Raw genomic sequence first — 23,003 nt, 5'->3', positions numbered from 1 at the left:
TGGCTCTGCCTTGCTACCACTATCTCAATCCTTCTGACAGCCTTTGTGCTGTCAGCCTGCCTTGTTGGATTTACAATTGATTGTTCATTTTAAAATGTTCCAATACTCACTGCCCTTGAAATTTCATTAACATGACTTTATTTTCATAAGTGCGGTAAAATTAGATTATAGATTCTTATTGTGGTATTGATATTAAAAAAGATGTCCTCTTAAACATCACCTATCAATGGATGTGATAAAACATTTGGACTATTTAAATTTTTCATTCTGCGGCATTGGGAAAATTGATGTAGAAATGTTGGAGTTGATAGTGTAAAAGTGATCGGGGGCGGCACGGTGGCACAGTGGTTAGCACTGCTGCCTCACAGCGCTAGAGACCCGGGTTCAATTCCTGCCTCAGGCGACTGACTGTGTGGAGTTTGCACGTTCTCCCCGTGTCTGCGTGGGTTTCCTCCGGGTGCTCCGGTTTCCTCCCACAGTCCAAAGATGTGCAGGTTAGGTGAATTGGCCATGCTAAATTGCCCATAGTGTTAGGTAAGGGGTAAATGTAGGGGTATGGGTGGGTTGCGCTTCGGCGGGGCGGTGTGGACTTGTTGGGCTGAAGGGCCTGTTTCCACACTGTAAGTAATCTAATCTAATCTAATCTAATCTTTTAGTAGTTCAGTCAACAGAGACACTATCCAGTAATGATAAAAAACAGGAAATGCTGCAAGTATATTCCATGTATATCAGCAGCTGTTGAGAGACTTGTTGAAGATATGTGCAGATATCGTCAAATTTATTTTTTGCTCTGGAGGCAGTTTCTTACTTAATTTCACATTTCCAGTCCCATACTGTTGTGAAACTGAACAATAGTAAGTTGTGAAAAAATGTCATCCATTGTTAATTTCTAACCAGTGTCCAGTATCCTCAATTGGGAAGTAGATGTCTCACAAGATGTTTTGACTGCGATATTCTACACAGTAGGACGGCCTATTGACACTGTGTGACTAAGGTTCAAACACGGCCCATTGCCATTTAGGTTACATACAGATGATGTCTAAAATGTAGAATTGTGGCCTTAGAATCAATTTGTCATGTCAGAAAAGGGGCCAAGGTAGGTGAAAAAAAACCCTTCAAATATGGCAAGTTGAGTAAAGTAGATTCTGTCGTGTCCCATGTCTGGTGCTGAGTTGGAAGCTGGCTGTAACACCAATCTTCAGAGTGCTGTAAATACTCTGTGGTATTGTCATAACCAAAATGCTGCAATGCATTTATGAACACCATTATACAGGTGTGAGGCAGTGTATCGTGTGACTGAACTTGGTCAAATATTAAGCAGTGTATCATCACTGAAAGAAATAGGCCTTGACAATGTAATGTCATTACTTTCTATCCAAGACACTGGTGACTGTGAGACATGGTAACCTGCACTGTTTGCCTTTGTATCAAATAGGCATGGTTTTCTTATGTTTGGATTAGAGTGGTACTGGAAAAGCACAGCAGGTCAGGCAGCATCTGAGGAGCAGGAAAATTGATGTTTCAGGCAAAAGCCCTTCATCAGGAATGGAGGCAGGGACCCTCCAGGGTGGAGAGATAAATTGCGGGGAGGGGGAAGGGGGGTTAGTGGAGGGGGGGTACTGGGCAGATGGTAGCAAAGAGTACAATAGGTGAATGGGGGTGGGGATTGAGGTGAGGTGATAGGTCAGAGAGGAGGGTAGGGGAAGGTAGCAAAGAGTACAATGGGTGGATGGAGGTGTGGATGAAGGTGATAGGTCAGAGAGGAGGGTGGAGTGGATAGGTGGGAAAGAAGATTGGCAGGTTGGGCAAGTCATGAGGTCGGTGCTGAAGTGGAAGGTTGGAACTGGGGTAAGGTGGGGGGAGGGGAAATGAGGAAACTGGTGAAGTCCACATTGATGCCCTGGGGTTGAAGTGGTCCGAGGCAGAAGGTGAGGCATCCTTCGTCCAGGCGTCGGGTGGTGAGGGAGCGGCGGTGGAGGAGGCCCAGGACCTCCATGTCCTCGGCTGAGTGGGAGGGGGAGTTGAAATGTTGGGCCACGGGACGGTGGGGTTGATTGGTGCAGGTGTCCTGGAGATGTTCCCTAAAGTGCTCTGCTCGGAGGCGTCCAGTCTCCCCAATGTAGAGGAGGCCGCACTGGGAGCAATGGATACAATAAATGGCTTTGGTAGATGTGCAGGTAAAACTTTGATGGATGTGGAAGTCTCCTTTGGGGCCTTGGATGGAGGTGAGGAAGGAGGTGTGGGCGCAGGTTTTGCAATTCCTGCGGTGGCAGGGGAGGGTGCCAGGACGGGAGGGTGGGTTGTTGGGAGGCGTGGACCTGACCAGGTAGTCACGGAGGGAATGGTCTTTGCGCTGGGGGGAAGGTGCTAGTGTAGGTGTGTTCCACCAAAATATTGGATTAAGCCCATTCCCAAAATCTGTGACAAGGTCAACCTGCATTTTTGTGAGGCAGCCAGAAGTTTTATCCTGCTGCATGTAACTGTGGTTAATTGGGACCCAGCACAAAGACCTTTGGATGTGAAATGCTGCATTGAAATGTCAGGAAAGCTTGTTGACATACAGGATAAAAATGTGAAAGATGAAGAAAAGGTCACTAACTATTCATACTTCATTGTAAAAAAATGCACAGATTATCTTGGTACTATAGTACAGTCTCAAAACTGACAACCTGTTTTTGCTTTCTTTAATTCTGCTTATTGTATCTAAAATGGCTGTTTTGTGTATCTAAGATGGTTGCTTGTGTTAATTCTGTTTCTTTTGGTATCCAAGATGGCGCTGGGGAATAGCAACTTTGTACACTTTTCGCCATACTCCTGTATCCCTGTACTTGAGTACATGGGACAATAAAACTCAATTTTAGTTCTAATTCTGATGCTGGACTTTGAATCTTATATCCATTTGAGTGAGGTCAAGGGTCTGGCTAAGACAGGCCAAAAGCCAATAACTAGTTGGCACACCAATGCAGCACTGAAGCCAACAATCTAGCAAGTTCATTTAATCATGAAAAGATAAGGAATTGGAGAATGGCAGGCCATTCTGCCCATCAAGTCTGTCCCAGTCATTCAACAAGACCTCTTACAGTAGAATGTGAATTAAAGTTTTTTTTAGATTAGATTTCAGTGTGGAAACAGGCCCTTCGGCCCAACAAGTCCACACCGACCCGCCGAAGCGCATCCCACCTATACCCCTACATTTACCCCTTACCTAACACTACGGGCAATTTAGCATGGCCAATTCACCTGACCTGCACATCTTTGGACTGTGGGAGGAAACCGGAGCACCCGGAGGAAACCCACGCAGACACTGGGAGAACGTGCAAACTCCACACAGTCAGTCACCTGAGGCGGGAATTGAACCCAGGTCTCTGGCGCTGTGAGGCAGCAGTGCTAACCACTGTGCCACCATGCCGCCCATTAAGTGTGAAAGGAAATCTTACAGATTCCATTAATCATGTCAGGATTCTTGTGTGAGTCTGGTAATAGTTCTAAGTTAAAACAGCATTTGGGATCCAGCAGGTGGCAAAGGCTGTGTTGTCAAGAGGAGTTTAAAATGCACCCATACGTTTCAAAATAGTGACCAACTACACCAACACTGTGGTTTGCATTTTCGACTCAGTTTACTGTATATGCCAGCCACTATCTTTGGAAACATTTTTGTCAGCTTTAAAAGGTTTATAACCTAGGATCTGCAGTTGTATGAAATTTTAACATTTATGAAAGTTTGTAGATTAGTTGCCTTCAGACTTCAAGTTCCATTAAAACTCATAGTCCTATACAGTGAATAGAGTTTATCACTTATGGTCAAAGTTTCTCCTTGATTGGATTATGGTTGTGGGCTTGATTAACTAGTTGGGAAAAGGTGTGTTATCAGGCACAGAGTTTAAGTAGAATTTAAGGTGCAAAGCTGGCATCTGTCAATTCCAACATTACACTCGAATTATCCCTGCAAATCTTTACATAAATTTGTATTGTTAATATTGGTTTATCAAAGACAGGCAATACAATGTTATTTAATGATAACGGATTGCATAATTAAACAAGATCAAGGCAAAATAATTTTTGTTAAAAGATTCAGATATTTTGTTGAAGACATGTACTATGGCCTTGTACTGTATGTTCAGTTGACATGTTATGTTTAACTTGTTCATTTTAAAACACACTTTTTTTTTAAAAAAGTTAGTATTTCATCATCAGTTCCTTGTCTGAATGAATAGGTAGAGGTTTAAGGCCTTGTTGTCATCGTGAAAATGCTGCTAATTGGAGCAATATGCCTACAGCAACTGGAATCTCCACATCCCCTCCCCTAATGTTTCCCAATTTTGACATTTCACCAGTACTCTTACTGCTATCGGTCAGGCAGCAGATTCTGACTACTGCAGTCAGGCTGTCTGTGCCAAAGCTGCTTGAGATTATCCTTCAAGGACTCCTGCTGTTGTGTCAAATGGAAGCTGAGCAGCTTTACACATTACAAGCTCCAGTCACTGGGCAAGCAATACAAAAGCACATGAAAAATAGATTCTCAGGGAATGCACAAAAGTTATTTGTTTAGTTTATGTGCAGAATGCCATTATTCATTGCACACATGTTGATTTGGATTAACATTTAATGTTGCTTTTTATGTGTGCAGTCAAGTTTGGGAAATAGGAAGAAGTATTGAACATAAAGAGAATGATGTATTATAGTATGAACAGGCCATTCAGGGCCTACTCTAGCCTACTCTACCATTATAACAGACCATGGTTGGTCTGATTGTGGTCTTAACACCACTTTCCTGCATCTCCTCATAAGCCTTTATTTCCTTTTGCATTAAAATAAAATCAAAGTTAACCTTGAATATATCGAATGAACCAACCTTCATTGCTCACTTAGGAGCGAATACCAGACAATCGTGACTGTCCGAGAGAGGAAATTCTGTCTGGAGATCCCTTCCTTTGAATCTCAGGCTATCTCCTGAATGGTCCAGACAGCTGCAGGGTTATTGGAGGAATCCTATTATCTACTTGATGGTGATCCTGGTGACAAAATGGCTGGTATTCTACACAGAGTCCTTGTCAAAGCCATGTGTTGTGTCAGCAGGGGATATGCGCTGTACCCGACCTTTAAGTCGGAGGTTGGAATATTTCTGATTGTTATCTCTGGTTTGTTACCCATGCCATGTGATAGCGAGGCAAGGAATAGGGAGAGATATCAGCTGAACACATGGCTGGAAGGGTGGTGCAGGAGGGAGGGTTTCAGGCTCTTGGATAATTGGGGCTCATTCTGGGGAAGGTGGGACCTGTACAAACAGGACGGTCTTCATTTGAACCAGAGGGGTACTAATATCGTGGGTGGGAAATTTGCTGGTGCTATTTGTGTGGGTTTAAACTAGCTCAGCAGGGGGATGGGAACCTGAGGTGTAGTTGCAGTGCACAGGAGGATGAGAGTAGGGAGGACAGATACAGGATTTCAGGGTCACAGGAATGTGCTGGCAAAGAACAAACTGGTTTGAAGTGTGTCTACTTCAACGCCAGAAGTATCCGAAATAAGGGAGGTGAGCTTGCAGCATGGATAGGTACCTGGGACTTCGATGTTGTGGCCATTTCAGAGACATGGATAGAGCAGGGTGAGGAATGGATGTTGCAGGTTTCAGGGTTTAGATCTTTCATTAAGAACAGGCAAGACGGTAAGGTGTGGCCTTGTTAGTCAAGGAGAGTATAACGGTGGCTGAGAGATCTTTTGACGAGGACTCGTCTACTGAGGTGAGCTGAGGTGAACAGGAGAGGAGAGATCACACTGCTTGGAGTTTTTTATAGGCCTCCGCAGAGTTCCAGGGAGGTGGAAGAGAGGATTAGCAAAATTATTCTGGGTAGGAGTGAAAGGAACAGGGTGGTCATTATGGGGGGCTTTAACTTCCCCAACATTGACTGGAAATGCTATAACTCTAGTACATTGGATGGATCCGTTTTTGTCCAATGTGTACAGGACAGTTTCCTGACACAGTATGTCGAAGGGCCAACAAGAGGGGAGGCCACATTGGATGTGGTGCTTGGTAATGAACCAGGCCAGGTGTTTGATTTAGTTATAGGTGAGCACTTTGGAGAGAGTGACCATAATTCAGTTATGTTTAATTTAGCGAGGGAAAGGGATAGGTACATGCTACAGGTCAAGAGTTATCAATGGGGCAAGGGCAATTATAATGCGATTAGGCAAGAATTAGGATAGATAGAATGGGGTAGCAAAATGCAGGGGATGCAGACAATGGAAATGTGGAGCTGGTTTAAGGAACAGATATTGCGTGACCTTGATAGATACATCCCTGTCAGGCAGGGAGGAAGTGATAAGGTAAGGGAACCGTGGTTTACTACAGAAATTGCATCTCTTGTTAAGAAGAAGAAGGAGGCTTATGTGTTGATGAGGCAAGCTGGAGAGTTACAGATCAGCTCAAAAGGATTTAAAGAGAAGGTTAAGAGGAGCAAAGAGAGGACACGAGCGGTCTTTAGCAAATAGAATAAAGGAGAACCCTAAAGCTTTCTATAGGTATATGAGGAATAAAAGGATGATTAGGGTAGGAATAGGGCCAGTGAAAGACAGAAGTGGGAAGTTGAGTGTCAACCCTGTGGAGATTGGAGAGGTGCTAAATGAACATTTCTCATCGGTTTTCAATCAGGAAAAGGAGAACATTGTAGAGGAGAAGAATGAGGTATGAGATATTAGACTAGAAAGGATTGAGGTTAGTTACAAACAGGTGTTATCAATTCTAGAAGGAGTGAAAGTAGACAAGTCCCCTGGGCCGGATGGGATTTATCCGAGGATTCTCTGGGAAACTAGGGAGGAGATAGCAGAGCCTTTGGCTTTGATATTTGAGTCATTATTGTCTACAGGTTTGGTACCAGAGGACTGCAGGATTGCAAATGTTATGCCCTTGTTCAAGAAGGGTAGCAGAGATGACCCAGGTAATTATAGACCAGTGAGCCTTACTTCTGTTGTAGGAAAGGTTTTGGAAAGGATTATAAGAGATAAGTTTTATAATCATCTAGCAAGCAACAATTTGATTTCAGATAGTCAACATGGTTTCGTCAAGGGCAGGTCGTGTCTCACAAACCTGAGTTTTTTGAGAAGGTGACCAAGCATGTAGATGAGGGTAGGGCAGTTGACGTGGTATACATGGACTTCAGTAAAGCCTTTGATAAGTTTCCACATGTAGGCTGTTGGAGAAAATGCAGAGATATTGAATTGAGGGTGATTTAGCAGTTTGGATTATAAACTGGCTTTCTAAAAGAAGGCAGCGAGTGGTGGTTGGAAAATATTCAGCCTGGAGTCCGGTTACTAGTGGTGTGCCACAAGGATCTGCTTTGGGACCATTGCTGTTTGTCATTTTTATAAATGACTTAGGCACAGCATAGGTGGATGGATTAGTAAATTTGCAGACGACACTAAAGTTGGTGGAGTAGTGGACAGTTTGGAAGAATGTTACAGGTTGCAGGGGTACTTGGATAAACTGAAGAAGGGCTTATGCCCGAAACGTCGATTCTCCTGTTCCCTGGATACTGCCTGACCTGCTGCGCTTTTCCAGCAACACATTTTCAGCTACTTGGATAAACTGCAGAATTGGGCTGAGATGGGGCAAATGGAGTTCAATGCATCTAAATGTGAGGTGATGCACTTTGGGAAGAATAACAGGAAGGCAGAATATTGGGTCAATGGAAAGATTCTTGGTAGTGTGGATGTGCAGAGGGATCTTGGAGTCCATGTACATAGATCCCTGAAAGTTGCCACCCAGGTGGATAGTGCTGTTAAAAAGGCATACGGTGTGTTAGGTTTCATTGGTAGAGGGATTGAGTTCCAGAGCCGCAATATCATGCTGCAACTATACAAAACGCTGGTATGGCTGCACTTGGAATATTGTGTACAGTTCTGGTCCCCATATTTCGGGAAGGATGTGGAAGCATTGGAAAAGGTGCAGAGGAGATTTACCAGGATGTTGCCTGGTCTGGAGGGAAGGTCTTATGAGGAAAGGCTGAGAGACTTGGGTCTGTTCTTATTGGAAAGAAGAAGGCTAAGGGGGGATTTGATACAGACATACGAGATGATCAGAGGATTAGATAGGGTGGACAGTGAAAGTCTTTTTCCTAGGATGATGACGTCAGCTTGTACGAAGGGGCATAACTACAAATTGAGGGGTGATAGTTTTAACACAGATGTCAGAGGCAGGTTCTTTACTCAGAGAGTGGTAAGGGCGTGGAATGCCCTACCTGCTAATGTAGTCAACTCAGCCACATTAGGGAGATTTAAACAATCCTTGGATAAGCACATGGATGATTTTGGGATAGTGTAGGGGGAACGAGCTAACAATAGTTCACAGGCGGGCGTAACATTGAGGGCTGAAAGACCTGTTCTGCGCTGTATTGTTCTATGTTCTATGAATATGAGGGTCAAAGGGCTGCTACTGAATGAAGGAATTGTCAGTACATCCAGGAAATTCAGCTGCGGAATCCACTGCCTGTTGTCACAAGTCAGTTCCATATTGAAGAAGTAAATGGATATAGTTAGTGGTGTCCCTTTAGATAAGTATAATAGATTTGCATGCAGTCAATGCATTTGCATCATGGGGAAGCCTGCAGTAAGGCACAACTTTATAGTGTCATAGAACCACATACACAATCCCAAACTAAACTAGTCCCACCTCCCTCCAAATCTTCCTATTCATGCACTTATCTAAGTGTGTTTTGAACATTGTAACTGTACCCACATCCATCACTTCCTCAGGAAGTTCATTTCATAGGCAAACCACCCTCTATGTAAAACATTTGCCCCTCATGTATACTGTGTTCTGAAACTCACTCCATTGGGCTGGCCATATGCTCAGAATGCCTGAGTTCCGACTGTCAAAGCAAATCTCCTTCCCCAGTTGAAGGAAGGCAGTTGAATGAGAGGTGGGTAAGATAAGCATTTCAAGACACCCTGAAAGTTTCCCTCAAGAAATACAACATAGATGTCAACATGTGGCAGACCCTCAGTAAGAAGAAATTGTCTTGGAGGAACTTCCTGGATTAAAGGACTCAATTCTTTGAGAACACACATTGGCATAAGGAAGTAATGAAGAGGAACCAAAGAAAGGAGTGCCAGCAACCTTAAGGCCAGGGATCAATTTCACCTCCTGGAAATACTTACAGAATGTGGGGTTGGAGATATGGTTCTAAGATTAGGCCACACAAAAACCCACACAGCCCACAAGCAGTGACATGGACAATATACTCAGTGGACAAATATACTCATTGAGGGATTTCAATGACGGGTAAGCTTGAAATGACCCTGTGACAAATGCTGGTGACCTTCACAGCCACAGGAATTGGTGACCATGCCCTAGCTTGAGGCTTGAGTAATGTCTGCAGCTAATGACCTGTCACTGACTATCTCTTCATGTATTGTTGCTCACTGAAGTTGGTGCAGGAAAGGTGGTCTCTAAACCTTTGCAGATACGGTCTTCTGCCAAGTGCCCTGCTTCTTTCCCTCCACCTGACAGCTTGTCTTGCTCTGTAATTTCTTTCCTTGCTCTCCCAATTTCTTGTTAGAGACAGTTCTACTGGGCCGCCCTTTCAAAATGGCAATGGTGCCCTACAGTCAGTGCTGTTTAATGACTGACCGGGTTATCTCCATTACTTCCTGTAATGAGATGGTGCGCTGAATTCTCTCTGTCTTTAGTGACGGGGTGGATCTTGGACACCATCTTAAAATCTTTGGAGGCTCTGTAAATATCTAGAAAATGGTTACATTATGTGACCTGAAATACTCCACAAAAGCTGGTATCCCATGATTAGGTCATCCTTTAGTTACACGTGGAGAGGCCTAGAGACTGACCCAGCTCCCTCACAGCCAGCTCTCCGAGTTAACAGAACCTCTGACACTCCCTGTTTATATCCAGGACTCCCTGATTGAACCAGATTAACAGCCCCAACCAGGGAACTCATATTGAACGAGGTCCACCTGGCTGACCTCGTTACAATTACTACAGACCTAATTAAACTCTCTAATTTTCCAGTGTTCTAGTAAAATAATATTGCAGAAGTGATGTTGGTTTAGGAAGAGAGTTTTTGATATGTAAACACAAGGAACAATTTGAACACTGTAAATGAGGTGAATACTGTCAGATTCTCAAGTTACTTGGTCAGGCTCCAAAATGGCGCCTATTACTTGAATTTTTTTTGTGATAGTCATTCAATACAAGTAACACTTGAAAGATATTTAGACAACTATTTTCTTTGTAATGGGCAAAACTTAAACTAATGTGACTTAAGCTGTATATTCATAGCCTAGCAGAATCTTGAACGAAAGTATGTTTATTCCATTTCCAGCATTTGCCAAAAAAGGATAAATACAACTATACAAAACAGTGCTGTCAACAAAATAATGAATTGGGCAGTACGGGAAGTTACAGAACCAAAATTATCAGCAGCAGAAGCTAGTGTACACAGGCCTTGACTGAGGAAGGGAAGTCACGTTAATGTATTAAACAGCATAGAATGTTCCAAAATAGTAATGACTCCGGAAAACAATTTAAGGTTATTATATTATTTCTGTTTCAGATAAGCAAAGCCAGAGATATTTGCTCTTCCTTTTTCCATTTCAGATATACTTTTTAAAATTTCCACAGACTTAATAAAGCATACTTGCTGGATAAATTTCAGCTTTCTTTCAATTAAATGTTTATTCAATGGTATTCCCCCTCGTAAATATTGTTGTTCATAATTTAGAAACATATATGTTTCCATGCAAGATAATAGGTAAGTTAGCATGGTGGTTATGTTATTAAGCTAGTAATCGAGATGCTTTGACTAATAATGGGGAAACTTGAGTTCAGATCCCACTACAGTAACTGGAAATTTAAATTAATTTATCTAAATAATCTTAAATTTAAAAAAAAACTAGTTTTTAGCAATAATGATAATGAAACTACCAGATTGTTGCTTTGAAAAGAAATCAACTCACAGATAGCCTTTAGGGAAGGAAATATGCCATCTTTACCATGAGCAAAAACAGAAATTGCTGGAAAAACTCAGTAGGTCTGGCAGCATCTTTGGTGAGAAATTAGAGGTAACGTTTCAGGTCGAGTGAACCATCTTTACGACATTTTTGTCCACATGTGACTCCAGGTTCACAACAATGTGGTTGACTTTTACTGCTCTCTGTGAAGACCAAGCAAGACATTCGGTTACATTAAACTGCTGACGCAAATATAATAAGACTACTGCTAGATGTCACTAGCTGCAGAAACTTGAGCTTTGAATTTCAGAGCTGGAGTGGAGCTGGAGTGCGTTTGTAAGGTTGTGGTTTATGTGGAGAGTATATTCAGAGAGGTGGCTGGACTTCAGGTTAGCAGAACAGAGTCAGTAGGGAATGGATGACCACCAGGAAGTCTAAGAGATCCAAGCGGGTACTGCAGGAATCTCCTTGGGTCTTGCTCATGGATTGGTTTTCCATGTTGGATACTGGTGACGGGGATGATTCCTCAGAATGCCAAGCCATGTCCGTGGCACAGTGGCTGTACAAGTGGGAGGAAGAAACAGTGAAAAGCTGTGTTGATTGAATCAAGATTTCTTATAGGGGAGATCGGATGGCTTTTATCTAACCTCAGGATGGTTTGTCATCTCCCTCTATTCAGGAAAACGGGATAACATGAAGCATCCGCAAGATATTCTTCTGGAGGTAGGGTGAATAGGCAACGGAGTGAGTGGTCCATATTGATAACAGTAATCTAGGTCGGAAGGGGGTTGTGCCCTGAAAGCAGATTTCAGAGAGCTGGGAAGGAAACTGAAAAGGAGGAGCACTGAAGCAGTCATAGAAATGTACAACATGGAAACATTTGGTCCAACATGTACATGCCGACCAGATATCTTAAATTAATCTAGACCCATTTGCTAATATTTGGCCAAATCCCTCTAAACCTTTCCTATTTATATACCCACCTGCATGCCTTTTAAATGTTGTAATTGTACCAGCCTCCACCACTTTCTCTGGCAGTTCATTCCATACACACCACCACCCTCTCTCTGCATGAAAATGTTGCCCCTTAGGTCCCTTTTAAATCTTTCCCCTCTCACCTTAAAGCTATGCCCTCTAATTTTGGACTCATACTCTGGGGAAAAGACCTTGACTATTTACCCTATCCATGCCCATCATGATTTTATAAACCTTGATAGGGTCACCCCTCAGCCTCTGACACTCCAGGGAAAATAGCCCCAGCCTATTCTGTCTCTACCTGTAGCTCAAACCCTCCAACCCCAGCAACATCCTTGTAAATGTTTTCTGCACCCTTTCAAATTTAATGACATCTTGCCTATAGCAGGGAGACCAGAATTGAACACAGTATTCCAAAAGTGGTCTAACTACAGTCTTCTCAGGATTACTTCCATAGAAACAGGAGAATTGAACATTTCAGTATGTGCCTGGAGAACTGGGGTAGAATAGATGCCATTAGATTTCTGCAGCAGAAGGGGTGTGTACAAGATGGATGAGTTTAGTCTTAGCAGGACTGGGACTGAGAGATTTGCTGGTGCTGTTGTGAAGGGTTTAAACCAGATTGGTAAAGGGGTAGCAAACTGAGAGGGAGCTCAGATTTGAGGAAAACTAGACTACTAAAAGGAAATGGAAAAGTGGAAAGCAAATAAAAGATTAACAAAATACAGACAAATATCAACAGGATCAGAATAGCGAATAATGTTCAAAAAACAGAATTAAAGACACTCAATCTGAATGCATCATAACATTCACAAAATAATTGGTTTGAATGCAAAAATTGAGGTAATTGGGGTGATTTACTTGCCATTACCTACAAGTGGCTGCAGTGTGACTGAGATTGGGAATTGAATATCCAAGGTTATTTGACAATTAGGTGGGATTAGCAAAAAGGGAAAAGAAGTGAGGTAGTATTCTAAGTAAGAGATGCTTGCTTACAAAGGATCAAGGTATAGACTCAAACATAAAATAAAGCAAAGAAGTGCGGGGATGTTGGAGATCTAAAGCAAAAACAGAATTGGCTGGTGAAACTCAGCAGGCCTGTCAGCACCTGTGGGAAGAAAGCAGAGTTAATGTTTTGAGTCCAGTGACCCTTTTTCAGATATAGAACCAGTCAGGGTAGAGCCAAGAAACAGTCAGGGCAGCATACATTGGTGGGTATTGTTTATAGGCCACCAGACTGTTGATGCCTGTTTGAGTCCAGCAATCACCAGCTGGGATTGTCAGCTGCATCTACTGGTGTATACAGAGAGGAAAAAAGTCAAGTACTATCTTCACCTGGCTACTATCAGTTCTGAAGAAGAATCACTGGAAATGTTAACTCTGCTTTCTCTTGCGACAGACAATGCCAAATCTGCTGAGTATTGTCAGAAATTTCTGTTTTAGTTTCAGATCTTCAGCATTCGCTATTCTTTGCTTTACTATTGCTGAGTGAGCAACATTCTTTCATTTTAGATTCTTAATTTGAATAGATATTGGCATCAGTGAAAATCCTTCTGTTTCCATCAGGCAAAAATGCAGGATGTGCAAAAATGGATGAATGTTCCGGAAATTTGTTTCACCAGCCTACAAGCTATTTTGAGCTAATTTGGAACATTTGCTCAGAGATTCCAGCACTGGAAGAGGGTCCTCAATAGAGCAAATTACATATGTTTTGTGTTTTCACTTACAATTCACCTTTCAACTTTTGTAGCTTGTTTCGCAATAAGATGATTGCAAGAATGGAATTTTTGAAAATATAATAACCTATAATTATGCTGTGAATATTTTTATTTCAACATTTTATTTTTGGTGAAAAATGATGAGAATATATCTTTAAAAATTCCATTTTATCCTGCCAGTTTTCCTCTCTTTATCTGGTGGTAGAGCTACTCAGCTGCTTTCTCAGTAGGGTTCCACAGACAATGATTATTCTCCGCTGTCTCAATATTGCGAGAGATTGAGAGGTAGGAGTCAAGGACAATATACTCTCCAATCCATCAATTTTCTGGTTTATCTATTAATCAGACAAACTCTCTGTGGACTCATGACAGGCAGTCAACACAGTTTTGTTTTTAAGAACAAAGACAATATGTTGCAGAAAACAAAATCTTAGTGTAGTTTTAACAATAACCTGAACCAGTGTAATAACAGTTTTGAGTACAAGTCAAGCTGGTCATTTCAAGAATGTCTGTAGGTACTGAATTAGGTGTAATATAAATCCATGATTTTAGTGTCTAAAGGAATTTGGCACCTAAAGACTATTATTTGGTTTCTTCCGGTATTTACATGTTGCAGAAAGTGAAAATAAGGAACATTCAATGTGTATACGCCGATTGTCTCAACACCTGATTTAGTTTATATGTGGCCAGAGTTAGTTTTGCTTTCAGTTCACTTGATGCCTCGTTTCATATGTTTGAGAATGGTCCTTTAATTTTACATAAGGCACTTTGTTTGACTATATGTGTATGGTATTTGGATAGACCTATTATCACTCCCATTATGCTGCTAACACGTCTACCTTTGAGGCCTCTCGATATCAATGGTCTAATAATATCAGAAAAAAGGTGAGGGCTACAGTGCAAAATTATAAAAAGCGGAACTGTGACTATCAAAAACCTAATGACAAAGATTAAACAGGGTGCCGGGGGAAGGAGAAACTCTGTGCATAGATTATTTTGCCCTGAACTGGAAATGAATCCAAATATAATACCTGGTTCTTGTCCTAGGAGCCGATTTAAAGCTGCTGTTGGTATTCTATCTGGTGTTGCCACATGTCTTGCGTTTGTGAAACCAGCAATCAATAACATCTCATTGATGACATTAGGAGTCCCCTGTACAGCTCTACTTGTGGCTGAATTAAAAAGGTGAGTCATTACAAACTGCCGCATGCACATATAACTACTCCACTTCACGCTACGAGATACCTTTCATTGAACTGTTTTTGAAACGGTTGTTCTGTCATCATATGTTCTTATACAGAATTTGTATCTAATGTAAGGAAGAAACTTGTTTTTAATCCTGGAATATCAATTCTGTAATCATGTGTGTGGAACTGAATTTTAGTTTTGGAGCAGGAAGCAGGGGTCAGAATGTTTTATGATGGGAGCAAAACATTTTAGGATTTTCATTTTAATTGGAATAGAGATTGCCAGGAGAAGGTGACGGTAGAGGATAAGAAACTGAGACGGTGCTTCAAAATGAAGATATCCTCTAAACACGCTTCATAAAACTTTAAATACAAATCACATTGAACAGCCACTATAAGGGGCATGGTGATGATTTCCATCAACAGGGAAATCCATCTTCTGCTGCAACAACATCCACATCGTTAGAGAGGGTCTGTCACCCTGACTGAGGGCTGGCCCCTCTGCCTGCCACTGGTAGCCTGCATCTTGGAATCATAGAATCCCTACAGTGTGGAAAGAGACCATTCGGACCATCGACTCCACGCCAACCCTCTGGCGAACATCTCACCTAGACCCAGACCCAGCCCCCACCCTATCCCCATAGCCCCACATTTGCCATGAATAACCCATCTAGCCTGGACAACCACTGGACACTCCAGACAATTTAGCTTGGCCAATCCACCGAACCTGTACGTCTTTGGGCTGAGAGAGGAAACCGGAGCATCTGAAGGAAATCCACCCAAACACTGGGAGAATGTGCAAACTCCATGCAGTTAGGCAAAGTCTTTTCCCTGGGGTCGGGGAGTCCAGAACTAGAGGGCATAGGTTTAGAGTGAGAGGGAAAAGATATAAAAGAGACCTACAGGGCAATGTTTTCACACAGAGGGTGGTACGTATATGGAATGAGCTGCCAGAGGAAGTGGTGGAGGCTGGTACAATTGCAACATTTAAGAGACATTTGGATGGGTATATGAATAGGAAGGGTTTGGAGGCATTTGGGCCGGGTGCTGGCAGGTGGGACTAGATTGGGTTGGGATATCTGGCCAGCATGGACAAGTTGGACAGAAGGGTCTGTTTCCATGCTGTACATCTCTATAACTCTAAACAAACTATTTTCAAGCTGGCTGGCAGAGAAAAGTGGAGTGTCATAAGGATCAATGCTGGGGACTCAGTTAATTACAATCTGCATTAACTTGAAATTGATTTTAGATAATAAGAAAATTAGCAATGGTGATTTGGGAGCGCAGAGAACTTCAATGCATAACAAAATGGTGCAGCATGTCAAAGTAGCTGCTAATTTGCTGGAGCCAAGACTAAATCCACAGTCATGCAGCTCAAAAACTTCTTTTCTTCTGGATAATGTATGAATGGGAGTTATGTAATTCAGATTTGTCAGTTACACATTACACCCTATAGGTAGGGACTAACCTTTATAGCATTTTGCTCACTTTTCTATAGCCCATAAGCCCAGTATCATATTTACCCTTTATTGGATTAGTTTTCCAGTTGCCACTTAAGGTGAACAGCATAGATAAGGTGAACAGCAAGGATTTTTCCGTAGGCTGGGGGAGTTCGAAACTAGGGGTCATATTTTTAAGGTGAAAGGAGAAAGTTTTAAAAAGGATATATGAGGGACAACTTTTTTGCACAGAGAGTGGTTCATGTGTGAATTGAAGAAGTGGTGGATGCAGGTACAATTACAACTTTTAAGAGACACTTGGATAAGTACATGAATAGAAAAGGTCTGAAGGGATTTGGGCCAAACGCAGGCAAGTGGGACTGGTTTAGTTTGGGAACTAGTCGGTGTGACTGGTTAGACCGAAGGGTCTGTTTCCAATACTGTTTAACTCTACGATGCTACGTGGAACGTTGACTATGATGAGTCATGGTGATGCCAGAGAAACAGTGCCAGTGCTCAATTAGTAACTGAGCATCTGAGAGATATCACTAAATTCAACATCTCCCTTAGCAAGAGCAGACAGCTTCCTTAGATACACTGTAGTTTTCTCCTCGAAGGAGGGAAGGGGTTTAAGGTTGCACACCTACCCCCGATACACTATTGCGTTAGACAGTGTGCAGCAATTTGTCTTGTGGGAAGTTAGATTGAGGATAATGAATGTGTAGAAAAGCACAGCAGGTCAGGCAGTATCCAAGGAGCAGAAAAATCGATGTTTCGGGTAAAAGCCCTTCATCAGCACCACACTCTCGACTCTAATCTCCAGCATCTGCAGTCTTCCATTTCACCTGAATGAGGATAATGCTAGCAGTTGAGTGTGTGAGGGGTGACGTTGGAGATGGGCAGTAAACAATGTAGGGGTGTGTAGACAACAAATTCAGTTCATTTTCAGGTTGTGGATGAAAGTAATTATTTCAAGGGTAGTCTTCTGGAAGATATTGAGTTGGAGCCTGCCCCTTAAGCAGGAAGCCATGTGAATGGTCAGTTGGACAATTGTTAAATTAGAAAGATGGTGTACGGTGTGTTGGCACAAAGAGTGACCAATGAGAAGAGGGAAAAACATACAATTAGTTGACCTGCCCTGCGGCCAAGGCCATTGTTTGTAGCACTTTGCTACTTTCCTGGGGATGAAAATGTTGGCAGTCACTGCCAGTAGGACTTCCAGGTAATTATTGAATGACTTAAGTGCACTCAGGAGACTTTTCTTTTCCCCTCCTTTCAATGGGAGTCATTGAGTGTTTTTCAGGTGGAGGTAGATAGGTTCTTAATTAATAAGGGGATCAAGAGTTACGGTGAGCAGCAGAAGAATGGGGTTGAGAAAAGTATCAGCCATGATTGAATGGTGGAACTGATTCAATGGGCCAAATGGCCTAATTCTGCTCCTATATCATCTGGTCTTATGGAGGTATGACTGAATGAAACCAAGTGTACTTCTTAGGTTTCCCTGGAACACAGTTTGTGCATGCATGATCATAATAATATAGACAGCCCTTTTTCCGAAATCCGAAAAGCTCCAAAATCTGAAGATTTTTTTGTGAAGTTTTATCTCATTAACAAGATTGTTTAGTGTGTGAACAGTTAACCCAACTCCACACCCTCTCGATGCGTGTCACCCAGATGAGACTTGGGTGGGTGTGGCCTAGCACTGGCAGGCCTCAATTCTGTCTCAGGGCCCATAGTACTGTTTGGCAAGGTTTTTAAAAATTTCACTGTTGAACTGTCACTTATTCCAACATTTGAAAAGTTCTGAAAACCAGCTGATCAGGAGCGTTTCGGATAAAGGATTGTGTGCCTGAACGACAAAAATACTGGCAGGATATACAGCGACTTAGAGTGAGAGAGTCAAAAAGTATTGCTCTCTTACTTGCTACAATGGTAGGATAGAGGTCCATGCCTGTGATAACCCACTGCTGTGGAATTGGTTAGAATATGGAGCTTAAGAATAGTGACAGTGGAGGTTAAATCCCTGTACTGGCTAAAGCGGGTGTTGTACTCCTGTACCTGCCCCATTGTGATATCATTGGCAACTCTGAGCCATGATTAACAACCCTCAAACAATGAAATCACTAGATGAAGAGAGAGAGAGAGAGAGAGACTGCTACAAAAAGTGCAAAGAAAGGCAAGTGGAATCTCTGCTAGACAAGAAATGGATATCTGGAAGATAGCTTCTGTTTCGAACCTCTTTATGCATTTTATGTGACATAAGGATCTTATGTAAATGTATATGTGGAATGATGATTGATAAAAATTGTTATCCTTTTGTGTTGCTGTATTTTTAATGACACAATCAGGATATTTTTAACTTTTGTGATTTGCACAGAATTGCATCCCTTTTTATATCTCCACTATCATTTATTTCCATTGAATATTACACAATGTCAAAATTATCCACAATATTCACCCTGTCATAGAGTCATAGAGATGTACAGCATGGAAACAGACCCTTCGGTCCAACCCGTCCATGCCGACCAGATATCCCAACCCAATCTAGTCCCACCTGCCAGCACCCGGCCCATATCCCTCCAAACCCTTCCTATTCATATACCCATCCAAATGCCTTTTAAATGTTGCCTTGCAATGCAAAATCTGTTTGCTTTGGTGTTCGCCATTATATTTCAGGGTTGCACACAATTTGTTAGGACATTTTTTGGCCGTTGGCGTGATGTGCAAAAAAGCTTTACGTTCGTTTCTTCCTATCTTATTGAAAGTTGGTGAAATGGCATGAAAGTATTTCCACCTGTACAGTCTGAACGATGAAACAAACCTTTTTGTAGAAGAATACTGTTTGGGCAGTTGGTGCCAATTTCATTTGCAAAACAAGGAGGTCCTTGGACAAAGTTTCATGAGACTTGTTCGCTAACAGGCACTCGAAATGATTTTAACAATCCTGTGATTCCAAGCATTGCATGTAATGACGTTTCACCACTTAATTTCTCTTGGCACCTAATGTGCAACACAAGTGCAATTCAAGGAAAAAGGTTGAACTTCATTGTTTGCCTTCTTTTCCAGGATCTGCTTATCTGCTTCTCCTATCAGGAGTTTATGGGTGGAGCACATTATGATTTCAGAACACCCTGCCAGGGTAAACAGTCATATTATGCAGCATCATCAGAATACAGAATGTCTGCATCTTTTTTAAAAAGAAAAACTAGGAGTGGCATTTTAACTCCCAAGAACGGACATTGGGATCAGTAAAATTCGAAGAAACTTAAAAGCAAAACAGACAGGCTCTAACCTGGTCAGGAACAGAGTTCCGTTTGTCTGGTATGAGATACCTGCTCAATGAATCATTATGATCATCAGGGACAGACTGGTTGGTAATTACCACAGATGTTATAATCAACAACACATGGTAATGAGGAGATCTTCAACTTAATCAAACATTTAATTGAGTTTAATGTCTCCATGGTTTCAAGGCTCAGGCAACAACGGCCACTTCTGGGTTGTCTGAACTCAGCAACAGCTCTGACAAATGTTGCACAGAGTTGTTGTTGGTGTGTAGGTTTTGGAGATGTTTGGAGTCTTTCAAGCTTGTACCAGTGGAATGGGAGATTGTGGATGTTTTCCAGCTATTGCAACAGCAACATTCTTTGCTCGGTTCAGCAGGTGCACAGGAGAGAGGGTGAAAACAGCAGGGAGGAAGGCCACAGAGGAACTGAGGTCCTGGGAGGAACTATCCACCTGAGAGGGCCTACCAAGAGAAGCTTACTGTCCTTACCTACCTGACGAAGGAGCAATGCTCTGAAAACTTGTACTTTTAAATACACCTTTTGGCCTATAATCTGGTGTTGTGTGATTTTTAACTTTGTCCACCCCAGTCCAACACCGGCACATCAGGCCTATTCAAAGATAGTGATTAAACTGACCGGGCAGGTGCTTGCAAACACATCTGCAGCCTCCTTCAGGAACAGCTCTCTGCTGATCTGGTGGTTGTGCATTGTCCACTGATTTCAAATCAATATATTGTAAGAATATAACATAAGAACTAGGAGCAGGAATAGGCCGTCTAGCCCTTTGAGCCTGCCCCGCCATTCAATAAGATCGTGGCTGATCTTTTCATGGCCTCAGCTCCACTTAGCCGCCCGCTCACCAAAAACGTAATTCCTTTGCTGTTCAAAAAAAAACCTATCTTAGTTTTAAAAACATTGACTGAAGTAGCATTGACTATTTCACAGGTAGAAAATTCCATAGATTTACAACCCTTAGGGTGAAGAAGTTCCTTCTCAATTCAGTCCTAAATCTATTCCCCCTAATTTGAGGCTATGCCCTCTTGTCCTAGTTTCACCTGCATCCTCTCTAAGTATCTTATCTATTCCCTTCATAATTTTACATGTTTCTATCGGAGCTCCTCTCATTCTTCTGAATTCCAATGACTATAATCCCAGTTTACTCAGTCTCTCCTCATATGCCAACCCCCTCACCACCAGAATCAACTCAGAGAACCTCCTCTGCACCCCCTCCAGAGCCAGTACATCCTTTCTCAAGTAAGGAGACCAAAACTGCACACAATACTCCAGGTGTGGCCTCACCAGCATCCTGTACAGCTACAATATAACCTCCCTTCTTTTAAACTCAATCCCTTTAGCAATGAGGGACAAAATTCCATTTGCCTTCCTAATTACCTGTTATACCTGCAGACCAACCTTCTGTGATTCATGCACAAGGACACCCAGGTCCCTCTGCATAGCAGCATGCTGCAACGTTTTACCATTCAAGTAATAATCCTTTTTACTGTTACTTCTACCAAAATGGATGACTTCATATTTAATAACATTGCATTCCACCTGCCAGACCTTTGCCTACTCTCTAAAATATCTATGATCCTCTGCACACTTTTCTCTGCCACTCATCTTAGTGTCATCTGTAAACTTTGACACATTATATATAGTCCACAACTCCAAATCGTCTGTGTAAATTTTGAATGATTGTGGTTCATTCTCCTGCTCCTCAGATGCTGCCTGACCTGCTGTACTTTTTCAGCACCACACCTCCGACTCTGATCTGCTGCATCTGCAATCCTCACCTTCTCCTAGTCACTGATTGCCAACCAGAATAGCACTCATTTAACCCCACTCTCTGCTTCCTGTTAGTCAACCAATTTCTCTATCCATGCTAATACTTTACCCGTAATGCCATGGAGCTTTATCTAATGCAACAGCATTATCCTTATGGCCCTTCCAGTGAGCTGCCTGTGACATCCCAAAGGTCTCGCTGTCAGTTCCATATAAAGTAGGTCACCGATGAAGTGCATGTCAGGATACTGATTTATATCAATAACCCCTCACAATAGCCAGCAGGAGCAACTCGTCAACTTTATGGTCCTGGTTCCTTTCCATTGCCTGGCAACATGAAAAGTGTCCAGAAAACAAAATACTGATTTAATGAAGATAAAGTCGGTGAATTGGCCTGTGAAGTTAATGAGAGTAAAGCCGGTGAATTGGCCTGTGAATTTAATGAGGACACCGTTGGCAAATTGGCCTGTGAGTTTAATGAGGACAAAGTCGGTGAATTGGCCTGTGAATTTAATGAGGGTAAAGTCAGTGAATTGGACTGTGAAATTAATGAAGATAATTTTGGTGAATTGGCCTGTGAATTTAATGAAGATAAAGTCAGTGAATTGGCCTGTGAATCTAATTAGGGTAAAGTCTGTGAATTGGCCTGTGAATTTAATGAGGGTAAAGTCTGTGAATTGGCCTGTGAATTTAATGAGGGTAAAGTCTGTGAATTGACCTGTGAATTTAATGAGGGTAAAGTCGGTGAATTGGCCTGTGAGTTTAATGAAGATAAAGTCAGTGAATTGGCCTGTGAATTTAATGAGGATAAAGTCAGTGAATTGGCCTGTGAATTTAATGAGGATAAAGTAAGTGAATTGGCCTGTGAATTTAATGAAGATAAAGTCAGTGAATTGGCCTGTGAATTTAATGAAGATAAAGTCAGTGAATTGGCCTGTGAATTTAATGAGGATAAAGTCAGTGAATTGGCCTGTGAATTTAATGAAGATAAAGTCAGTGAATTGGCCTGTGAATTTAATGAAGATAAAGTTAGTGAATTGGCCTGTGAATTTAATGAGGATAAAGTCTGTGAATTGGCCTGTGAATTTAATGAGGATAAAGTCAGTGAATTGGCCTGTGAACTTAATGAAGATAAAGTCAGTGAAATGGCCTGTAAATTTAATGAAGCTAAAGTCAGCGAATTGGCCTGTAAATTTAATGAAGATAAAGTCGGTGAATTGACCTGTGAATTTAATGAGGGTAAAGTCGGTAATTGGCCTGTGAATTTAATGAAAATAAAGTCAGTGAATTGGCCTGTGAATTTAATGAGGTTAAAGTCGGTGAATTGACCTGTGAATTTAATGAAGATAAAGTCGGTAAATTGGCCTGTGAATTTAATGAAGAATAAGTCAGTGAATTGACCTGTGAATTTGTTGATGATAAAGTCGGTGAATTGGCCTGTGAATTTATTGATGATAAAGTCGGTGAATTGGCCTGTGAATTTAATGAGAATAAAGTCTGTGGATTGGCTTGTGAATTTAATGAAGATAAAGTTGGTGAATTGGCCTGTGAATTTAATGAGGGTAAAGTCGGTGATTTGGCCTGTGAGTTTAATGAGGGTAAAGTCAGTGAATTGGCCTGTGAGTTTAATGAGGATAAAGTCAGTGAATTGGCCTG

General features: G+C 41.9%; 1 protein-coding gene across 1 annotated transcript in view; it reads left to right on the top strand.

The window, feature by feature from the left end:
* The window catches only part of acer2 (alkaline ceramidase 2), a 66,986-nt gene that overhangs the window by 25,415 nt on the left and 18,568 nt on the right, over positions 1–23,003 (top strand). The window contains exon 4 of the mRNA XM_043719072.2: positions 14,700–14,837. Within this exon, the coding sequence (XP_043575007.1) occupies positions 14,700–14,837 (138 nt within the window). The remainder of the gene's footprint in view (positions 1–14,699; positions 14,838–23,003) is intronic.

Source organism: Chiloscyllium plagiosum, unplaced genomic scaffold, assembly GCF_037043375.1.
Source record: "Chiloscyllium plagiosum isolate Xiang-an unplaced genomic scaffold, Cpla_swu_hap1 HiC_scaffold_2, whole genome shotgun sequence".
NCBI classification, from domain to species: domain Eukaryota; kingdom Metazoa; phylum Chordata; class Chondrichthyes; order Orectolobiformes; family Hemiscylliidae; genus Chiloscyllium; species Chiloscyllium plagiosum.
Note: the sequence above shows the minus strand (reverse complement) of the source record. Positions and strands in the feature narration are given on the sequence as shown.